Here is a 24,359-nt window from a genome sequence, read left to right on the forward strand (position 1 = left end):
CTGAAAAAATTGACTTGTCATTCCCGGTTCTACAATAACAATAAATCAACTGTGAAGTGATTTTTCGTTTTTCAATTCGGCTTGGAGTCCAAATTGTTACACAGATTTTTGCTCGAGTTATTATTCAAGTTATGACCACCGGATTAGCCAGCTTTTCAAGCATGCTTAATTTTGGTAAGCATACAGCATGTGTATCAATAATTTATATTTAATTCTAAAACAAAACTGGGATCGAATATTTCCATCTTACTTTGGATTTTGCTTCCTACTTGGTAAATTTAATTAGTTTTTTCTTTCAAGCAACGCTCATTCCTTAATTTTTTCACGATATCAATACAATAATTCAGTAACTTGATTTTTACAGGAAGAAAATGTGTCGCTGCACCGGTATCGGCGGTTCGTCTGATGTCAGTCGCAGCTCAGCCAAGAGAGAGCTCGACTCCAAAGGCAAAGACAGGTATTCTGATGCTCAACATGGGTGGACCACAAACTACAGATCAAGTTCACGACTATTTGTTACGTATCATGACCGACAGAGACATGATACAGTTGCCAGTTCAAAGGTAGGCTGCCTCAGGCTCAACGCTCATTTGTCACATTATTCCACCAGTCGTTATATATTTTTACAGTCAGCTTGGCCCGTGGATTGCCAAACGACGCACCCCCGAAGTGCAGAAAAAGTACAATGAGATCGGCGGTGGATCTCCTATTTTAAAATGGACCAACATCCAAGGAGAACTTATGTGCAAGCAGCTGGATACAGTCTCCCCCGAGACTGCGCCGCACAAGCATTACGTTGGCTTTCGATACGTCGATCCACTGGTCGACGATACTCTCAAACAAATCGAAGAGTAAGGAATTTTAAGTAAAATATTTTAATACCCCGTAATAAAACGATGTAAATTTTTGCTAGGGATGGCATCGAGCGCACTGTCATATTTTCACAGTATCCACAATACAGCTGCGCCACTTCCGGATCTAGTTTCAATTCAATCTACGATTATTACAAAAATAGGTGAGCGGTGACGGTTTGCTGAAAGTACAGTACCTATGATTGTTCTATGATTTTGTTGCCAAGAATCCTAATTGCATATCGTATTCAGGAAAGTACCCAGCAACATGAAATGGAGTATAATCGATAGATGGGCTTTGCATCCACTTCTAATTAAAACCGTCGCTGAAAGAGTCAAGGAACAGTTGGTACAATTCCCAAGCGATGTGAGGAAGGATGTACTCATACTTTTCTCTGCTCACTCACTTCCTCTTAAAGTTCGTAGGTTCAAAGGCATATTGTTTTTCGGAAGGCAACACGCGAGATGATAATTTTTAATGTGCATTTCTTCAGGCGGTCAACCGAGGAGACGCTTACCCTTCGGAAGTGGGGGCTACTGTTCAACTGGTTATGCAAGAGTTGAAACATTCTAATCCCTACAGTATGGTTTGGCAATCAAAGGTTAGGACTTCAATTTTATTATATGAAATTTCCCGCAGTCTCTGAAACGTGCAGACATTGTATTTTAGGTCGGTCCTCTACCCTGGTTGGCACCATTCACCGACGACGCTTTGAAGGGTTACGTTAAACAAGGGAGAAAACATTTCATCCTAGTGCCAATCGCCTTTGTCAATGAACACATAGAGACACTTCATGAAATGGACATCGAGTACTGTCACGATTTGGCTAAGGAGGTAACAAAGCTCACCCTAACCACTGTGCATTGACCTAATTTCGCTGTGTTTGTTTCCAAACTTTTATTTGCCTCTAATCAGCCGCCAGTATGCTGGTGTAATTAAATCAAAGGCAAACATAAAAGAGTTCCCTGATCAGAGATGTATTCGATATGGAGTCTGAATGCTGGGAATACCTCAGTGCTAATTCATTTATTTCGAACTAATTTCAGCTCAGAATTGAGACTATTCGCCGAGCAGCCGCGCCCAATGATCATCCGATATTCATCGATGCTCTGACAGACATCGTCGCCTCACACCTGAAGTCTAATCAACCGATAAACCCCAAGTTCCTGACACGGTGTCCCCACTGCGTAAATGCGAGATGCGGTTATAGCAAATCCTGGTTCGCAGAGCTGTGCAAAGTCTAAACCGAGGATTTCTAGAGTGATGTGAATTATGTGAAGTAAGAACATGCCCAATCTAAAGCCACAAAAAATTCAATTCGCTGAATAAATTCTTGAAGTAAGCTGCAGCTTCTTGAGTAGCAAGGCTAAGTTTGTAACAATAAAATAACTGTAGAAGTTTTTAACTTCAGTTTATACACGCATTTTCAATTATATATATAATATTTATATGTTTTCATTTACAAGCCGCATCAAAATTGTCGATTCTAATTTGTGGTATTTTTTCACAGATAATAATCGATATGGATTTTGATTTCTATCTAATAAAAAATGCTATCCACCATTTTTATTTGGGTGAATACTTTCAGGTGACGAAATTCACCGAAGTTCAGGCCACCCCGTCAAATCAATAAATCTTTCTCTCATTCCGACGTGTCAACGTGGTACATACATATGACGTTTGTTTGATTGATGATCGTATGCTTGATGCCCATTCAATTTCAAAGGTAACATGTTTAATCTATATTCAAAGAAAAAAAGACAACACATCAGCTCAAAATATGACTTTTGGTAACTTTGCACAAAACGACATATTTTCCATAAATTATTCATTTTTATTTCAATGATATCAGAGTTACGATAAGAGTTGAAGATGCTGTGATTCTAACTGTTTTATGTTCGCCGTGACCTAGAATTTAGAATCGTCAATATTACTTGATCCGCGGCAATTCATAAACAAAAATTTTCTTCCCATGTTTAAATAATTGTCATTTTCAGTCTTCATCGTAAAAACACTAAAATATCTAGAAGTATGTAATAGAAGTATTTGCAAAACGGTGTTTAACCCTTTCGGTACGGACGCATTCTACGTCGCGCCGTCCCCGCTGACCGAGCAGTCGCGGCAAGCGTTCGTACTTGCGGAACAACTGCAAGCGCCCGTCAGACGCATAATACCACGCTATCTTACGCAGAGCGAGTGCAGTCGCTCGTAAAAAAATGCTTAAAAAATTATAACATAATGTTTGGTTACCATGGTCACCGTTCGTACATAACGAGCGGCAAATGTTGGGTTACCATGGTCACCGCTCGTTCAGAGCGAGCGTCAGGCGTTGGGTGACTATGGTCACCGATCGGGCCGAAAGGGTTAATTCAATGTGAATGCGACTTTTCGAAACGTGAAGTCGAAAAAAAAGGAATAACTAGCCCATTGGCGAGTGTGTGTGTCAGAAACTGAGAACAGGAGCCTTCCTCCGTGAGAAATCGTCGGCATTTGATTGGTTGCTTCGTTGGCACCGCTCGCATCTTTCATGTCGGTAAGCGACTGATACTTTGCCGTATTCGACATCACGAGAGCGGTGTATAGACTGTTTGTCATAGCGAAGTACCACTGTAATGGTCGAAACCAGGATAACGTTATAGAAGGATCTACGCAAACGTCGCGGCATCCTTTCCACGTATACCTATAAGCTCTATAGACACCATGGCGACGTAGTTAATCTTCGATGGACTGACGAAGCATTCTTCCCTGTAACGTGTGCCAAACTATGGATTTTCATCGCTCATCGAATTGGATTTCTAGCACTATTTCATTAAGAAAAACAATCTCAAAAAGGTTTGCAAAAATTACGTTAGGATCTCTATCGTCAATATAATAACAAATGTTTAACGAAGGCCACAATACGTTGATTACACCGCATCAGGCCAAAGAATGAAATTTCGCAGTAACGATTCATGCCCTGGACACAACTGTAGGCTGCCCCCATTTATTCAAGAAATCATTTGTTCAGTTTCTATTACGAAGCGGCACTTTGCTACGTTGAAATTGCTTTGCGTTATCTACCACAAATAATCGACCTGCATTACCGTCTGTAATGTCCCTTAATTTAGTTCCAAAACGCAATCTCGTAACAGAGGGCGCCACCGATTTCTGCTGTTCCGCGAAGTTGGCCGCGAAACCGCGAAGCGGCGCGAGTTTTCGGCGTCGGTTTATTCGAGCGTCCCGACGCTCCATTCGGCTGCTATGACGTCCGTGTGACGGGGGGCGACTCGGTCGGTCTGCGTTAGTATGTGTCATGCGTCCCGAGTGCGAGGATCAGGCGTAATGACGGCCAGAGTGCGGCTTAAGATGCACCGCGCCGCGTTGTTTGTCGTGTTTCTAGTGCTCGTTGTGGACTCAGTGAGTGGGATGTTCGAGCACCGTCAATGCAGCCACCGACACCCGAAAGCGCACGAGGTGAGCGAAGCGGCGATGCTTTAACCTCAAACATGAAATACCCGCAGCATGTCACTCGATTTCCACCCTCCAAACCTCGGCCGCGGGCTTAGTTTTGTCGATCAGATATTTTTCCCGTACTTATTTTCCTCGCGTCTTTCGCCCGGAGATTCCGACGTCGCAGAAAAACATTCGCCCTCCCATTGATTAGACTCATTTTCCCTCGAGCACTTCTCGAAACGACGACTAGTCCTTTGTTTTCTTCCGCGATGTATAACGTCTTTTTATTTTCTCCGCGAAACAAGCTTCGGCGATTTTCAAATTGTCCCGTTAGAAGAGAGAGAGAGAGAAAAAAAAGAAGGCACACGCAGTTTGTGTACAAACTAACTGTCAGCTGTCACCGTTCCGCGGTCACGTGACTCGGACGTGTATTTAGATGCTCGTCGGAAAGTTAAAACTCCCGGTTTCGGTTTTCAGCTTCGCTCATTGTTGTAAATATTCTATGTTAGCGATATTTGTACGTTTTTGCAAGGGAAAATAAATATGACCGCCTTCAGTTCGCGCGACACGTAAATCTCTCGATTTGTTTTTGCCAAATAGAACACTCGTTCTTTGCGTCCTGCCAAATTGCGTGAAATCGGAGTCCTGGCATTGAACTCGATTCTCGACGCCGGAACGAACGCCGGCGTTTTTCTCTCTCCAACTCATTCCGTCGACCTTTACAAGTTGTATCGTATTTTGTTTACAAGGTATGTTTTCAACGGTTATTCTCCGAAATCGAACGAAATTCCGACGTACGTACGTATAGAATGCGAGGCGTATATACAAAGAAAAAAAAGAAAACATTAAAGTTAATCAAAATCAATCACTTTCGGTCATTTCACTCTCTGTACAAGGTTACGGGTGTTGCATGTTGGGACTAAAGCGCCGCCCAAGTTGTAATCAAGTTTCTAATTTCTTTCGAAAACGAATCACAAGTACAAAATTGATCGTTATACATATTTTATATGATTATATACTATGCTATATTATATACGCGTATACGTATACAATACATATGTATGCTGCATGCAACAGAAATCTTTAGAACGAAGAGAGTTTTCTCCGTTATTGAAATATATATTACTTGGGTGTTCGCGATATAAGGAAGTTTATTCATTCAAAAAGTTTGTCAGACGACTCGCGTTGTGTTTAGGCTTCGCAAGTTCTCACTCGACTATTCAGTACTTTTAAGAATTAATTATTAACTGCGGATAAATTATCCGTATCTGTAGCAACAAGTTTGAACGAATATTTATTTCCAATGGTACTACTGCATGTAAACAACAACCATGTAATCACTGCAGGTTTATAACCATTGAAATAATTCTTCTCGATTGCCATGTAATTAATTTTCTCCTAGTCAGATATTTATGCGAATGTTGATACGTTTGGCAGATACATGTAATTAACGAAACCCTCGCGGGATGCTTAAAACGATTGAATTTACGACGATGTCACAGAGAGACCAGATTGAAACTAAAATCATTGTTTCGTAAATTTGAAGCGACTTTAACGGAGTTTAATCTCCAAAATATGAATACACTTTGCTTTTTAAAAATAGATTACTCAATTTGCGACGATCCTACAGTTGCGAAATAACGATTGTTCTTAGAAATCAATCGTTGTATGTATTAACGTTACGAATTTCACTCTCTCGCAACGAGAAGGAAAAGGAAAGGAGAAAACAAGAAGCCGAAAACTGTAATCGGCTGCTAGAGGAAAAAACCTTGAATCATCGCGTAACGCCCGTAGCGAGAATTGTGCAACGTGATCTTTTTAAGCCTCTTTATCTTAAAACCTGCTGCAGTTCACGCGACGCATCGGAGATCCGCCCAAGGCTGCGATTTACGTATACTAGTTATACATAAAAGTCAATCGGTTATACCTACCGGTTATTTCACCTTGAGTTTCTCCCCTGAACTGTTTCGCTGTCGGTTTTTCCACTTTTCGTAAGGAAACTGTGACTAAGAACGTCATTATTATACACACATTACGTTTCGTACATGCACGATCGTTTTCATAATACCTATACCTACTTAATTTCTCACCAACGATTAAATATTTACGGTGTTAATTTTATTGCAAAATCGTGATAAAAAACAATAATGAGGAAATTATACGACGAAATCGGATCCGTTGTTACGGGAAGTTATATTGCTGGATACGCGTTGCTGTCTTCTCTCCTTTTCTATTCGCCTTACAGCTCGGCAGTATCTCTATAGGATTTGGTTCCGAAGGAATTGTCTTTTTTCTCTCTTTTATTTCTCTCGTCGGCAATGAAACTGAAATTTATTACTCAATAGCTTCTCTCCTTTCTCCATACGTACGTACATACATGTGTATAATGCAACACCTATGTATAGTGTACACCTTTACACCGTACGTGTTCATATATCTTTACCTCCTATCTCTCGGCTGTCCAATTCTCTTCAACAACGCATTTCAGTCTCTTTCACTTTTGCAATTCTGCATAGGAGATGCAGTCTCGCATGGAGAATCTTTCCTCACTTCTCTGTCGTATATTCGAACCTTGCGCCTTGCCGATACGATATTTCTCATTAAAATTTATTTCTCTCGGTGCTGAAAATTTCCGCGGTTCATTTCGTGTTTACATATATAATATGTAATTTTGCGGTCGTTACAATATTGCGAACGGAATTGCGGAAGCTGGTCGAAGGGTTGCGAACTTTGATCCGACCGGTCTCAATTAGACACCGTCCTTATCCACAGGAATTCCAAATTTCTCGCTTATCATACTGAGTCTCGTGGTTATTGTTATACAATTGCTAAACACAAATAGATCGTAGTTTTATTCACTTTATAGTAGAATATTCCGCTTCGATTTACAGAAACTTGGTCCTACAATCTATAGCTGCTTTGAACAAACCGGATGCTGCGATGGAATCGTCTTAGAATAATTACGATATTGTTCTAAACCAATTCCTCGCATGTCGAAGTTCTCAATCAATGTTTACGAAAAGTAGTGACATTTCGAGAAAAAAGCTAACTCAGGTGCAAAAAAAATATCTCGAGGAATAAATAATGATTCGGTTATTTTTCTAAAAATGCCCGCCAAATACAACTAACTCCAAATTTTTCTTTTCGTCCTTAATTATATAATTTTCGCGTTGATTTCTTATTTTTTATAAAAAGTCACGGTATCGTTGCTCGTGCTTATTTGTGCGTGCATTGTCATATTGGTTCTTTTCTAATTCGCAATTGCACTTTAACATACATACTTGGTGAAAGGTTTTTTTGCACCTGAGGTGGTGTTGTTTGGGGATTACGTTATACGCATCGGATTAACGAATAATTGGAAATCAAATTGTATCGAATCGAGTTGTGTTGTATAATGTAATTTAAAAGTTAAACATTAAATTTAATTCAAATTTCGTTGGTTTATTGCGTTAGTTAAAGTCGGGAGAAACGTCGTCGTCGTTCTCGTTGTTCGTGCACTTGATGATTCGATTATAACAATTAGAAAACGGCTCAGACTTTAGCTTCATGTATTTGATATTATAAATGTAAGTAAATGTGATTAGGTTGAAAATTAATTGAATGACATGATTTTATAGCGGCTGAAATGCTTTGCGAAAGAAATCCACAATTTTTGCTCATAAGTCTAGTATTTTTTTCTGTTTGTCACGAAAAAAGTGAACTCTTACATGATTTTAACTTTGACTTTGAATAACTTTTGAAAGAATTGAGTTATCAAAAAATGATACGAGACCTTTTCTTCTAGAGCATCAAATTCCCTACAAAATTCGGAAATAACTAAAATTATTGTCGCGTGTTAATTAAATGGAAAATAGAAGATTGCGTTCAGGAATCACTAAATATTAACATTAAGGGCTGAAGTTATAAGAAGCGTCTTATTTTTTATTCCAACAACTGTTAAAGACGTGTGACTTTGAACAAAATAAATAGTCGATTTTTTTTAATGATACACCCTAATTTGTACATATGTCGGAACTGTTACAGTTCCGTAATATACTACGCAAGGATAAACGTTAAGTAAACAAAAGAAAGAAAAAAGAAACCGAACAAATAGCGAAACTTACGCGGGGATTTGTTCAAGTGGTAATAAATTTTTCACGACGTTATTATGTTCCTTATTCCCTTGAAACCCGCAACGGCGTTGTCGCGGATATAATATCAAAAGCTCTGCCTGTGCGATGTTTTATGTTTTATGTTTACTGCTTCAAGTGGGAGAATCAATCCTCCTAAACGGCCTGCTCTCAAAATATGCTAGGCTGCACTGTACTCGGGTATATTAGGTATCGTGGATGTATCAAAGTTAGGTTGAACCGCTCATTGATTATTTAATTTTTTACAACATTTTTTAAATACAAGAGTGTGAGAGATTGTAGATATTACGAAGAACGCGAAGACAGTAAAAATAATTAACGTTACGACGATTACGGCTTATGCACCCACAGATAAGAGGCTTGAGAGTTGATTAATTTACAAGCATTCCAATGCGATACATTTAGAATCTATACAAGCGTCGGAATTAGAGATGTCGATGAAAAACGCGATGTAAGATGAGAGAAAAGACGTAAGCTAGAGCTAGGGAGAAAACCAATTAAAAAATAAGCGAAAATCAAATTAACACTAACAAAAGTCGTCGCATCTGTTCACTCTTCGTCCTTCTTTACCTTGGAGAATTCTGCAGCTCTCCGCAGCAGCAGATAATGGAATTTCAAGGATTTCTCTTGCCTCGAACTTATGCTCTACTCGATATGGGATTGGATGGGTGGGTGCCGTGTACAGTCCATACACCGTATGTCTACCACGTATCTATACATATACACTACACGCGATCGTCGAAGGAGGAAAAGAAGCAGGAAGAGAAGTTTAGCGAAGCTTTTTTTCACCGCAGCTAGTCACCGACTCGATTTTCCCTGGATAAAAAAAAAAAGAAAAAAAATCGAAACGTCATATTTTCAAACTGTACTTCAAATGTCGACGCAATTGAGCTAATTTATAACTTGCGGCGAATGAACGAGTAGTTTTGATACTTTATGAGACCCGAGGAACTCTGGAGTAGTGCGGAAATTGCTGTGTGTGGGTGTCGGGGGGGGGGGGGATAATAATTAGGGAACTAATTACGGGGCTCTGGATCCTGACGGAGTGACTCGATATCATATTCCCAGAGAATGTTAGTCAAGTTTAAGGACGCCGCTGAGCCAGCTGCAGGCCTCGAGTTGATACACTCGCTCGCGACACCGTCGTATGATCATTATTATTTTCTTTCTGAATTATTATTTGCAATTATTTCTTACGTAAAAATGTTTATTTATAATTAATATATTCACATGTTGGAATAAAAACAGTCTTTTCTTCTTTCTATCCACATATATTTATGTATGAAAGATTTATCGAGCAGATTTGAAGAAAAAACAAATTTCCACATCACTTGTTTAGCGCGGCTGAAACGAGTTTTTCACATTGAAAGAAAGAAAAAAAAAAAAAATGAAACAAACGCCGGATTTTATAACGTCGACGCATCTAGATATCGAATAATTATACCGTTTAATGAAGAGCGAAAAAGATACGCCGCGCACTAAATAATGTGATATCACACCCTTTGATCGACGCATCGCGTTGATGCCGCGGATCACGTGTGTTTACACATATCGTAGAAAAGAGCTCGGCCTTCCCCGATATTTGTTTCCATTTGCGAAATGAACGCGAATTTCAAATTTCCGCTCGATTTTGTACCAATATACGTGGCTGGTCTGATGTCAAATTTATTTTTCCTATATTTGTAGGTTTATAATCCACCCTTTTTCGGGGTCGTCAACCGTGACGATGGACACAAAGTTAATTACAAATCTCTCGGTTTTTTTTTTCCCTCAAATTTCTTTTTCATCTCTTTCAATTATCACGAATTCATCATATCGTATCACGACGTATCCAAGGTCAAACTTGCAAAATTTTTAGTGATGGATCCGTTGCAGCGGTTGTGGATAAAAAAAATCGTTATATGTTTCATGTAACACGCTAATTGAGGACCCTTGAATCGCAGCTCGAAATTCGAATTGGACATATTATTACTTTTTTTTCCGTCAACCTAGAACCTGCAGCGTGAGAACGGGAGTTCGAGGGCTGGCTCATGGCCAGCCTAAAGCCGCTTCTCATTACAGCATCCGCACCGCGTGTATGCGGTGAAATCGGTTAACGTATGAGTATATGTATACGTATACACATACACATACGTGCAGTCGAGCGTCGAGTTTCATGCAAGGCGCCTCTTTTTATCGCCCGTGCAATTCAACCTTTCCCCCTACTTTTATTATCTACAAACTAAACAGTCCAATTGCGAGTCGGCCGATGAATCGGGGGCTTTCAATTCATCGAAGCTTTCATTATTTTACGCTCCTACGCGTGTTTCTCGAACGATCCGTATTCACTGCTTTGCGTAGGTATGCACCGTATATTGGAGTGGTTCGCCAAAAAAAAAAAAAAAAAAAATTGGATTTTTCAGTGCGGATTCCTCATAAAAATTTTATCTATGACGGATAAAAAAAAAATTTGATTTCCGTCAAGAATTAATAAATTATGTATTGCCCGCGTATTACAGCTTACCGATTAGGAGATTAAGATTTTTGCAGCAGGTACGCAAGGCAGTTTTGCGTTCAATGTTTCTTATCTTTCGTTTGCCGTGCCGAATCTGTCAAGATCGCTAAAATGTCTCTACCGAGATTGCAACGGTCGTAGGATAAAAACCATGCAGGCTGCAGCCAGATCTCGAACAAACCGAACTTGCAGGTTTATATTCTTCCCTGTACCGGTTTCTCTCAATTTATTTCTACCACCTCCTCGCGCAGACTATTATATGCAGCTTGGGAATATTTTTTATAATATTGCGAACATTTTTATACACAGCTGGATAGATTCAGCGATTATTATCTACCTCTACGAATTCCGATGTATGCGCGATATTGATTTCGAGCTATCGCTGCGGGGCTTTGATGCTTTTTGCAATTCGTATCTATTACGGCGTCGAGGCGCTGATGCAGCCAATAGAGCTTGTCGAAAGAAGTTTATAGATTAGCTAATTATTTTAAGGCTTGTGTTGTATCTACTTTCATTTTATCTTTTCTTTTTTTTTTTCTTTTTTTAATTCAATCTCAACTTCACTCTCATCCTTCGCGACGAACGATTGTTTTATATCCGATTTCGAGCGCTCTGTTCCTCGATGTTATCATTCCTCTGTTCGCGTTATTAGACACGCTGCTGTCTTGCAGTCTTATTCTTTCAATCCCCTCTGGCTTTCTCACCGATCCTCCAAACCTTTTTTCATCCACTCCCGAAGTGGGTGTATAATCCGTTTGTTTCCTTGAATGTGTGCGTATATTGTACATATGTATATGTGTGTATGTGTACGACTGTTGCGTATTAGGTAACCCTTCGACCACCTTCTCCTCGTTTCCCTTCCTACGATAAAGCTTCCGCCGCTAAATTTCACCCATATATAGACACGGTATATATGTATATGTATGTATATACTGTACGCAACAACGAAGTAACGATTACAGCTGCTGCTGCTGCTACGGGATTGATTTTTTCTCTACGGTCAGGAAGGGACAAAGGCTCTCGCCGAACGCACTGAATAGGGAATTACTGCTTTTTACAATATACGTATTACTCTGCGTGGCTTTCGTATCCATACCTACAACGAATGATGAAGGAACGATCATATGACGAAACAAAAGAGCCAGACTTGATGCATGTATTTTCTGTATAGCTCTGTACATGTATTATGTAACACCGACCGACCGACCCGCTTGGGAATCAAATTCGTCGGCAACGCTCGGCATTTCTCTCTAATTGAAATGACCGAATTGCCGTTCCTGCGGGCTGTTTTCATCATTCTCGAATTGCCGAGTTATTTGCACATGTATAATTGTACAGGCCGTATATTATGTAACGTATATGTGTGTGGGAATTAATTTCGGAGCAAAATTTTTAATTTTACGCGACAATTTCCGACCGGATATGCCGTAAAACGCTCCGCATTATCTGCATCTCGTTTGAAAGACATCGATGATCCACATCCAAAACAATTAAACTAACGAAAAAATACTTCCGGATTGTTTTCTTTTCTTTGGAAATAAAAGTTTTACTCGTGTAACGATGAGGGCTGCATCTGCTTACGGGAATGGGTTATCAGGAGGAAGAACGAGGGCGAGAGAAGACAGAGGGAAAAAATTACTAGACGCAGGTACACCTCGGTAACCATAGAAGCCTTGTATCTATACATACATCTCAGCCTTCGGTGATCTCTCGGTGGTGATAGAAGGGCGGGGGAGGGAGGGGGGATATATTCGCGGTAAAGATGCTGGAAGAGCGAAGAGAGAGAGAGAGAGAGTTTTGAGGGGCTTGCGGAAAAGTTACATAAGGAAAGGGGGGAATTTCAAGTGGATTCACAACCGCCTCGGTCTCCGTGGGGGCTCAACGTCGAATCGTCGAATCGGCGTCGCGACGCGGGAGTAAACCAATCGAACCGAAGTAATCGATCAGATTTTTATTGGCTTTCATCTATTTGAGGAGAAAACCTGCCGGTCGAAGAAAAGTCCACGGTTCAGGAGCGGTCGGATTACCGACATTCTCTTTCTTTCGCAAGATTGATTTAAGTAACGTTAACGTCGCGAAACCATCGGGAAGATATTGATTATTTTGTAATCTCAGAATAACTTTCAAATAGTTGGCTTTTCACCATAATTTACCCAATTTCAGACATTTGTAATAACGCGAAGGTAAGACTTCTTTCTGAACATGCATCGTTACAGTAACGTTACTAATTTCAATCACATTTTCTTTCCGTCCACTCGTGTCGACCCCCAAATTTTTCTGTAAAAAAGATTCAGAAGAGGTGAAACTAGTCGGAAAAAGAATGAGAATTAAACATGTGTAAAATATTTATCACATAGTTGTTACTTGTACTTGCGCAACGAGCGGGATAATTTGTGAAACATGATTGTGTTCCATTATGGATTGGTCCGATATGATTTTTAACGTCGTGCATGTGCAGCCTTCGCTTTAATCACGATCCAACCTTACAGGGTTGCATTTATCAAAAGCTGAATTTAAACTCTTCCGACAGCCGATCCTTCAACGTCTTTTCGCGGAATCTCGCAACATGCTCGCCTACCGGCTGTCTAATCGGCGACTGATAACAATCAGCCGTCCGAATACTTGGCTCGTTATACCTTGGATCTCTTTCCGAGATCTGCGCGCTTTCGTGCAACCTTATATTATGCTCTTTACGATCCAAAGTCCGCACATCGATCTGCGATCTTTAAAGATATTGGAACTGTTTCTTATGCAGGGTGGCCACACATCTGGAAAAACTGAAAAACCTGGGATTGTCAGGGGATTTTTAATTTGGAAGTGGAAAAAGCTGAAAATATCAGTTTTCTGTCGTGGGAATTAGAAATGACTTTTCGAGGTAACAAGCTTACTTTTTATCGCCGAGAAAAGAAATTGGCTTAAACCGACATTTTTTTTTTTTGTAAATTATATTTTTCTCCAATTCGAATTGAACTTTAACCGAATATTGAGTTAATAAGCTGAGCGATTTAGGTAGTAGTAACTTACTAGAACTGGCAAAATGTCAGGGAAAACTGGATTTTAGGTCCTGAAAAAGCTGGAAATGACATGGAATTTTTTTTCCAAAAATTTGTGACCACCCTGTTTATATTCGTTGACGGTAAAAAGGTCTGTTTCAATTCAATCGAGTACGGCAATTCAATTATGACAATTATGAAAGCCTGCCGGCAGTAAATGTCGTTCCGGGTTAAATCAGGTCGCGCAGTAACGTAATTTCAGGCGTACAATTTTGCCAGTGCATGAATATCGCACTTCGCTTTAAAGCGAAGAGAATGACGAGATTTTTATTTCACTGGAATCGGCCGTGCGCAATTATCTCACGCTATACTCTCGCTGATTCGCTTTCGTTGCCTCTCTTTGAATACAGGAAAGTGACAATGTTGAAAAGTTGTCCGTCGTTTTCGTCGAGAGCGTAGAAAGAAAACGGCAATCTATCCACGAGGTATTCCAGAATTCCATAACGTATCGCGAAAAGTCCCCGCGGTAACAGAAACTGTGCCACGAAATTTATCACTCGTTGGTAAGTCGTTTCTCTAACTCACAGGTATTTCAATTATAAATCACTCGGATGACAAGTTTTAATTTGCCACTAAATTGCGATTCAATGCGTGTTGCTAAGAATTTATGCAAAAGTACAATATCACGTGCAGATGTAGATTTGTTTGCACGATAGCCACGGGTTCGCTGGCATTATTATATCTACGACCACCTCCAGCCCGAGCGATGTCTCGGGAAAAAGTGAAATTACTTCCAACTATATTAATTACAATTCAACGGAGAGGGTAAAACGGCCCGCGGTGATATAGTTGATAATTACAACCAGAGGCGAGTGAATATGAAAGTGAAAAATGAAATCATGTCGTTGTATGTAACAAAAAATCCAACTCTCGCTACTATCACCTTCTTCACAATTCATTAATTTTCTCCGTCCTTGAGATCATCGATTACATATCAACTGATTGAATAAATTGCACCGCGTTTCTTCTGCCGTCATTTATTCTTGTATTTCATTCTCGTACCTAATCAACGTCGTTCGCAGACTGTACAAAGTATCCTTTCACTCTGAAACAGCACGTTATTGTTGTTGGTAAACCGTTGAGAAAATATACTCATAATGTCACGACGAGGAACAAACGATGGGACGTGAACCTCGTTCTCCAATTGTATCCATCCATATTGAAACTGCGGCAGTTATATCGTTGAGGTTTCGCGGACAGAGGTGAAGAGGGAAAGGGAATGGGCAAGTTTAGCGGCCTCTGGGGAATAGTCGGTGTAGTTATAACCCAAGAGTACCTGCCTGTATACATATATATACATATATATAAATCTATCTGTAACACCGGGCAATAATAAGGCGAACCAGCAACAGCATGCCGGATTATAACCAGAACGTGATGGATGAAGACGATGGACTCGTCGAGCCGATGTTAAGACAAGGAGAAACCAACACCTACCACCAAAGAGAGAGAAATTGCGAGACGATCGTGAAGTTGAAAAGAAACATAGATGCGAGCAACGAAATGATGCGTGGTAGAGTTTATGCGGTATTTTGGTGGGAAATTGAGCCGTGTTAAGCTGGATGGATGAACTTCGCTTCACCCTCAAAACTTGTACCCGCGCATACCCTGAAATGCCACGAGATCCTTCCGCAGCAACGAACGGAAGGAACTTAAACTTGCCTACCGGTGCAAATAGTATTTTCTCCGACCAACTTAACCCGGATGAACTTTTCCGTTGGTTCTTGTACAAGGTATACACTCGCGTGATGTGTAGTCGGTCTCTGTGTGTACGTACCTACCTACCTACGTACTTTCTCTGGTCGATAAAATCGATGATACGTGTGCTCGCTGGAGGACAGATAACGTCGTGTTTCTTTACAAACGTCACAGGCGACTGTTCGGGAGAGGAAGCACGGATCTCGAGAGTTGGAAAAGATCATGGGACGATGTAGGTACGAAAGACTTTTTGCCGATGAAATCTTCGCGGTCAATAATTCCGGATGCAGTGGATCATGGGAATGGTGCAATGTTAACGTGGCTTATGACCTATAGTGGATATGTTAGGAAGCTCGTAAATGTTGGAGGAAGAAGAAACGGTCTTTGAACTACCGGCGATGGATGCGCTTCCAGCGCTGGCTGGTTTATACCCACGGTCCATCCTTGTTGGAGGATTTATCAAAGAGGAAAGTACAAAGTAGAAAAATCGACTGTAAGAGACTTTGTTCGGCGTTTTTAAACCATTCATGCTCCTCTCCGTCGATTTCTCCACGACGGCTCCTCTCTCTAAGAACTTCTCGAATGGAAACTAGCTCATGGTTATTTCAAACACAGCTGAGCAATGAAGCTCCTTTTATATTTTCCATCGTACGACGTGATGATTTGTTTGAAAACTGAAACGTGACAGTTTCTGATTTCGATCAACGCTTCTCGATTTCTCCGTTCCCCGTTCCTACGAATTTCAATCGAATCCGTGTCTTCGTACGATCACGATGACGGTGAACTATCGCGACGAAAATGACGAAAGGCAAGGTTAGACGGTGGTTCGTCTTCCAACTTGGCAGAGTTTCGAAAAAACCTTCGCGTAGGTCGAGTCGTGATCAGATAATTTCGACACGCGTCAAGCCAAGTCCTTTGCGATAAGAGAAGCTGGGCGGGGCGACCCTTGTTATTCCTTGAGGTTTGCCTCATCTTAGCGTTCCTTCGTCGAAGCAAACGGTGATGAGGATGGGGGACGAGGGGGGAAAAGGAAATGTCTAAGGCGCTGCCTTCGAGATACGAGAAGAAGAAGGTCGACCGCCCCGAGATGAATACGAACCCTCTGATGATGTTTTCCCGTTAATTAATCAGCTTGCCCCAACAACTTATGCCGCAGTATATAATCTATAATATCATCTGTATCCGATGTACCGACACACCTACGCGTACAAACATTTATACATATACATGCGTGTTACGTATACTCGGTTCGCTGTCTTATAACGTTGAGCCTGCGTGCCAAAAGTGAAGTAAAAAATTCAGCAGGGCATAATGGGACTTCTCTGATCGTTCTTTCATTGCTCGAAATCTTCGTCTTAACGATACTTTGAAACTTTGAAACTTCTTCGTTGCCTTGCTTTCTCTTTATACGTTGTACGTGTATAAATATATGTATGAGGCGTTCCACGTCAAATTTTCAACCCATGTATCTCATCTCCCTTCGATTTTGATAATTTTTTAATACGATGTTGCAACCGACCCAAAAGGATCTCGACATTTTTTTTCAGATTTTTTCACCCACTAGTTTTTTCACGTCGGAATCGAAGGTTTTTTTTTCCTCGCCCCCGCCCAGTCTAAATAGATCACGGAATCATGAAAATAATGTGATTCTGCAATCTACTTTTCTAATCTAAAAATTTCGAGACCCTTCATGCCCGATGTTTTACACATCGATACACGTCGATTTATAGTTGCAGTATATATAATATAAGTGATATGGAATGAATCGGATATATTTTATTTACCTACGTATTACACGTATAATTTTGGTAGATTTCGAGAGTGCTTTGTGCTCGCGATTGCAGGGTAAACGAATTGAGAAAACTTTGTAGAGTGAGTAAACAAAAAATGTTTTGTCCAGTTATACCGTATAGCCGAATCTTGTTGGCTTCTAACGCTTTTTTTCATCCTGCGGACTGAATCATTTCAACGCTGTACGGTGACAAGTGAAGAACGCAGCAGGTATCCGGTTTTTTCTCCTATACACTCGTCGCGACAGTCGCTTCACCTTGTGTAATACTTCCGCAAGGAAATGTCATTCGAAAGTTATTCGACCGCGTTTTTGGCCGGCCGTTTGATCACGCCCGCAACGGTGTACGTATACATATACGTATTTAACCTCTGCCTCCGCGACGGCACGAGAATGGCGGTCAAGGTTCGCATATGTATAATCGGATTATCGATATGCACCTGTAACCAACCTGGCAGATATCTGTGTATATATATATATATATGTATATGTATATTTATATATATGTATGTATGTATGTATGTATAGCATATAAACGCGTCGCGTGCCTGATTGAGGCGGTCGAATTGTCACGTGGGGCAAAACGAAGCAGCTGGAGAACGGATATTAACACGTCACCAACGAGGCGTAATTCCCGTTTGAGTCGGGTCCGAATTTCATCTTCTTATTTTTCTACTTTTATCTTTTTTTCCATTATTCGGAGGAAGAATGGGACGAGGCGGTAGGATAAAAGAAGGTCGCGTTATAGAAGGTCTCAGTTCATATTGCACGTTTTCCGTTTTCCGTTTTCTACTATGTTACGAGGACATACCCATATATGACGGGGAGGGAAGAAAGAAGGAAAGAAAGAAAGAAAGAGGGATAAGGATGTGTCCTCTTGTGCGTTATCATGTTGTTGCGGTGGCCGAACGACAGCCTTTCCGCCCGCGCGTGACGAGAATTTTGATTATTTCCCTACTTATCGGGCGTACCGATGTATTTATACGTTGGTACTGTGGAAACTCACTGGCTTGCGTTTCGACTCGCGATTCGTCAGCGAAAACGCACAGGAAGAAAAGAAAGGAACGCCGAAAAGATTGTAAATTGAATGCTGTAGCGGGTAGAATAGAACGTGCGTGATCGCAGAAGAAATGGAAAACGTTTATAAATGATTAGACTTACGAAAATATGCGACAATTAATTATTGCCATCGTTACTAATGGCAAGTTCCATCTCAAGCTACGAGAATTTTGACCTGGATGCACAGGAAAAAGATGAAGATGCTCAAATTATGTGGAAGCGAGCTAATTGATGGTTACTTGATTTTCCGTTTTTAAATCGCTTGAAAATATTTCGTATGTAATCTAGTGAATTCGTTCAATTTCACTCTGCGATTATTCATTTATTATTCTGAAGACAATTCGAAAATTTTTTTCTTCGTCATTTTGGTATCGTCAAATATTTCACTTTTGAGTGAGAAATCGACATCGTAAACTTCGGTTTCTAATCACAGTGTTTCATTGCCTGCATCATCTTGAGTAAAATTATTGCAGCTTATGGATGTATCGTAGTGATTTTATGTATTGTGTAAACGTCTGGGAACAAGCGAGCCAGTAGGAAGGAAAGAAAGAAAGAGAGAGAGAGAGCGAGCGAGCCTCTGAAATAAGGTTCAACGACTCATTTTAACCTGCGTAATTAAATCTAAACACCCGAGTAAATATATTGTTAGCGCTGTAAACCGTCTGCACTCAGGCGTCTCCATGCGCTAGGTGTTAAAAAAACAACAACAAAAAAAAAAATATGGCGTGTGTTGTGGAAATAAAGAGACCGAATAGTTTAACGAGACTCGTTTAAATATTTTCTAATTCTCTTTCGTTACATTAATTACGATACCGGCGTATAATTATGACGCAAAATAATTATCGTTACGTGTGTTTGTTAATCTCTCCGTTGGTTCGTATATTATTATGTATATCGCCCATTTCGTATGTATAATATAGGTGATAATATGACGCCTGCAGCTCGTTTCTCTAAGGCTATCTTCAAAATTGGTGAAAGAGAGCGAGAGAGAGAGAGAGAGAGAGAGAGAGAGAAAGATAGAGATAGAGATTCAGATACGCAACTAAATGAAAAAAATTAACAAAAATCGGTCAAGGCTTATATGCATAAACCGAATTGATAGATTCTAGTGTATATACAATATACAATATACGTACGTATCTTTATTACTTACATATTTGTGGTCAATTTTGCATATAGCAGAGACGGATGCAAGGTATAATAATATTGAAAGGTCGATGGCGATGAAAATGGTAAGCGATCGTTTCCATAACTTTTATTATAAGGTCGGGTTCTGATCAATTGCGGTAAAAATGTAAGTGGGGGAGAAAAAAGGAGACAAGGAAGAAAAAGAAAGAGGGAGATAGATAGAGAGAGAGAGAGAGAGAGAGAGAGAGAGAGAGAGAGTATGCGAAGCGTTTGTACTCATAGTGGAATCTCGATAGAAAGTGACCATTCGCCATCGACCCATTCATTTCTACGTGTTTTATTCATGGGGGTTCCTCGGCCGTCCTCCCCCTCCTCCTCCTCCCGCCACTCCTGCTACTCCTTCATCGCATAACGTAAGAGGAAGTGGGCAATTTCTCTTTGATCGATAACGCGCCTAACGTATAAAATCTACTGCATAGGTTCCATACTTACATCGAGGCTTTTGAGGTGGATGGAATTTTTTGTTTTTTTTTTTTTTACGAGGAGACATGTAATCGGCCGATTATTTATGCATGTAGTACATCGTGTTATATTATAATATCGAGTTGTGAAAAAATCATTTCGAACAGAATCGATCAAGGATCTAAGGAGGAGGATCGAAACGGTGGCAAAATGTTTCAAACGTTTTATAGCGAAGAGATTAGAAGCATTATTCAAAGCACACGCGCCGGATATAAATGGGGCAAACGTAGTGATTTTTTATTTTTTCATGCTCGGCGTTCGGAGAGGTCGAATTATACTGGAAAAATCACGTTTCAGCTGAATATGTATACGTACATTTATTTCAAACCTTTTAATGCCAATTAGTGCAAAGCAGAGGTTATCTCGGAGCTTTTCAAATTCTCGGAATCACGCCCCTGGTTATATCATTATATCGGACTGCTTGTTTATCTGCTGAGGTAAATCCCTGATTAGAACGGCAAAAATGGTAGCTGTTGCTGTCTGCGTGGACCGCAACCGGATTATTACAAAGCGCCGACTGATTATCATTCCGCGTGGTAAAAATTGTCTTTTTTATCTCTTTTTCTTTTTTACTCTCTTCTCTTCAACTTTATCGCTTAATGTTGTAATTGTACGAGATGTCATAAATCCCTTGTACCACCTACGACGTGTTCGTAGGATTTTTGGCTGTATTTTGCGGATATTGCGAAAGGGAGATTTTTACTCTATCGCATACGTGTCGTAAAAGAAATATTACCAATGAAAATTTCTATACTCCGTTTTAACAAACCCTCGCATCCCTCTTCATATTTCGCAGTCTCGGAGCTATTATAAATTCTTTCGCAATTATACCGCGAGTATCTTTGTAATGAATTTGCGTAATTAATCATACTTTTGTACAGTAAATAGCGAAGGTGTTGTTACGAGTTTTCTCCGCACGTTCCCACGTATAAAACACCGTAAGTCTTAAATTGTATGTATCTTTGCCGTGCTTTTTTTCAGCTTCTAACCTTCTTCTTACCTTAACAGCTTTTATTTCTTTCCATTTCTCGCGGTAATAAAGGTCCTTGGAACAATGTTGGTCCCAAACAATAAATATTCGGGAAAGTTTTCATCTCATTACTCGTGCAAGTCTTCTCCCTCAGCAGCAGGGCAATTTTGATAACAGTTCCCGCTTTCTCACCGATAAAATCAAGCCACGTGTTATTCAGGGTCCGCTGGTTGGCTTATCCGCGAAACTTTAGAGTTTAGTCTAGTTTAGCTTAGTTTAGCTTAGTTTAGTTTCGTTTGTTTGAACCGTTAATTCTACCTCGTAAAATTTCGAAAAGAAAATCTTGCGCTAACGACGTAACAACTTCACTCGGCCAATTACAAAGAAGAAGAAGAAGGGTAGAAAGGGCTGAAACTGTTTCTGCCTTCAGAGTACCGTAATTAAGGATGTATCAAAGGTACAGTCCGGCCAAAAGGCTTTAGAGACAGAAATATGATTTGAGGAAAGTTTGAAAGTGCAACTGAAGTTAGCCGAGTTAAATTTAGTTGAAACAATAGTCCCTTGACACCGAAAAAAAAAGACAATGTGAATTGTAACTACAATAGAACAAATATGGAGTATTTTATAGATCGTGTCATCAAATTATTTCTACAATGAAAAAATTGCGTCGTCTGACCGACTGTAATGAAAAATGGCTTATTTTGTTCGTAAATGAATTCTTTACAAATCTATAAAATCAGATTCTGGATGATGAATGGAATATTTTTTATCGAAGAATTGGTTCACCTCTTACAATGATTTCATTAATTGTGTTATTTTTGGATCAACTGAGAACTCGGAACAGAAAATATGAATTCATTGATTTCTAACGAATTCATTTACGATCAAAATCAGCCTTAGTTCGATAAAATCGTTCGAACGATGCGATTTTTTCACTGTAGAAATGATTTGATCCTGGGATCTCTTCAAAGTCATAAATAATTACGATATCGCAGCGAAATATTTTTTCTATTTTAAGGAAATATTGTCCCAACTAAATTGAAGTCAGTGAACTTTAGTTGTACATTCGATTCTTCGTTGTATGACATTTCTGACCTTACAGCTCTTTGACTGGACTGTACATTTGCAACATCTTCAAGAGCTTGTGCAAGCTATATTTTAGGAAGTCGCCAGTGTCTTCCAAAATACAAATCCAAAATATGTTTCTTTTTCGCATTCATTCTCTCGTTTTTTTTCTCATTGTTTCGTTGTACCGACTGATTGAAATCCCTCCGTTTAATTTTATCGATTTTCACATTAACTTGATACGGTAAAGACTGAAATCGAACAGTCGTGTCGAGGGTGTAACAAATTACAGAGTATCCCGCACGTTTACAAGTTTAAGCAAAGCTTATTCGCAGATCCTTGAAAAGGCACGATGCGATCAGATTGTACGATGTCGTTGCAACTGTAAAGCGTCTGGTGTAAGTTACAACCCCCCACAAGGCACGCGACTGAACCTTATCGTTGGGAGCACGGTATTATATGGATACATATAATGCAAAATGCATGCATGCATGCATAAAAAAACAAGTATAACATTATAAAAGACGACATCGCCGTAACGCCACGTAATGGTATAATACGTAGTAAGATCAAGTATACGTATCCCCTCCCTCCCCCCTCTCTCTCTCTCTTCCTCCCTCTCTCACTTTCTCTCTTTCCGTCTTTCTCTTCGGGCAAAAAGTGCCTAATTTATTTATTTATTCTCCCGTTTATTCCCACCGCAGGCAGCTTAAGTCTGCACTTAGGTTTACCAAACTAGGTACATACATACATACATACATACATAAACACATACACATTATGCAGGGGTGTGCACGCTTTCAAATATGGGGCTGTGTGTTACATCCTGTGTATAATATACTTCGTGGAACTTATTTTACGACTTTCCTGAATGACTTTAATAACCCTCCACTGTTACGACCTACTGTCATCATCATTATACTTTGCACCAGGTATAACCTATCCTCGTTATTTATTTATCTCGGCGAAATCAAACCCTCCATCATCGCATTGTGTGCCGGGTGGTGTTCGCGTATAATCGTCGAATTTTTATCGCGCAACCGTTCGTCAATTTATTATTATTATTCATTATAGCATCCGATTTTTATATCACCGACATGTGCAGTGTGTAACGTGCAAAGAAACGACTGGTTTACTGTTTATCTCTCGGTTTTTTCTAGATCTCGTTTCTTCCTCTCATTTGGCACTCGATTCGTGGTTCGGCGAAACTACGCCGACAATTAATGATGCACCGGTTTGTTTTCGTCATCCTTCTTTGTCGGAAATTAGGTCAGGATGATATACGTGTTTTCGAACCAAGCAATTCGAAGTAAAAAAATTTTTATCTTTGTAATCGTTGTGAGAGACATTTGTTCGTTATCGTTCTTTTTACCGAAATTTGTCAGTCTCCGAGAAGAGAGAAAATACAAGGACGAGTGAACCCTGATGCAGAAATTGTGGTGTGGGAGAGGAATGAAGGATGCAGGGGAGCAAGCAGACCACATTTAGCGATGATCGATGGTCGCCGAGCTCCTGGCTTGTCGCAAGCTGCAAGTCGCTTGTGCGACAGAGGCGCGGTTCTTCTTGACGACAATATCCTGACGATGAGAGGAGAGGAGAGGAGAGGAGAGGAGAGGAGAGGAGCGGTGATGGGATCCCTCTCTCTTTCGCTCGACCGGGCCTCGGGTCGCGGTTTCTTGGCACTTGACGAGTTCCGCGTAAAAACTTGAAATTCCACTCGGCGACGATGGACGGATGATGGGGGGGAGGGATGGGAAACCGTCTCGACCCCGTTACAACCACCCCTGATGTCGCTGCTGCTGCTGCTGCTGCTTTTTTTTCTGGCGTTGACAGAAGCGTCCGAGAACCAGACGCGACGCTCTCGCGTCTTGACACCCGCGGTTTTATCGGAGAAACGAATTAGGGGTTTGTTTTTTCTTTTTTTCTTTTTTTTGAAAAAAATAGAAAAATAGGGGGAAGAAACTAAAAAGAAAAAGAACATCTAGGCGCTGCACGAAAGATCGCGAGGGTTAAACTACCAGATCGAAGTTGGTAACGTTATCATGAGGAAACATCGTGGAAAAATCACTGTATTCTTACTTTTGTATTGACTTTAAAGGAAGTAAGATTTAAAAATACGAGTATGTTTTGTTATTCAAAGCCTACTAAATTTCAAACAATTCCGATA

At 40.2% G+C, this 24,359-nt stretch overlaps 2 protein-coding genes across 3 annotated transcripts in view; both read left to right on the forward strand.

Moving 5' to 3' along the window:
- The first annotated feature begins 2 nt into the window (after positions 1-2).
- LOC124185623 (ferrochelatase, mitochondrial) lies at positions 3-2,267 on the forward strand. Its single transcript, XM_046576541.1, has 8 exons — positions 3-174; positions 365-563; positions 630-851; positions 914-1,015; positions 1,104-1,269; positions 1,346-1,453; positions 1,522-1,686; positions 1,899-2,267. The coding sequence occupies exons 1-8, from the start codon at positions 132-134 to the stop codon at positions 2,094-2,096; spliced, it is 1,203 nt and encodes a 400-aa protein (XP_046432497.1). The 5' UTR covers positions 3-131; the 3' UTR covers positions 2,097-2,267.
- Positions 2,268-4,081: 1,814 nt separating this feature from the next.
- Positions 4,082-24,359, forward strand: part of LOC124185620 (leishmanolysin-like peptidase) — a 202,398-nt gene continuing 182,120 nt past the window's right edge. For both annotated transcript variants that reach the window (XM_046576534.1, XM_046576535.1), the window contains exon 1: positions 4,082-4,305. In XM_046576534.1, coding sequence (XP_046432490.1) covers positions 4,138-4,305 — 168 coding nt within the window. In that variant the 5' untranslated portion in view covers positions 4,082-4,137. The remainder of the gene's footprint in view (positions 4,306-24,359) is intronic.

Source organism: Neodiprion fabricii, chromosome 6, assembly GCF_021155785.1.
Source record: "Neodiprion fabricii isolate iyNeoFabr1 chromosome 6, iyNeoFabr1.1, whole genome shotgun sequence".
Lineage (NCBI taxonomy): Eukaryota > Metazoa > Arthropoda > Insecta > Hymenoptera > Diprionidae > Neodiprion > Neodiprion fabricii.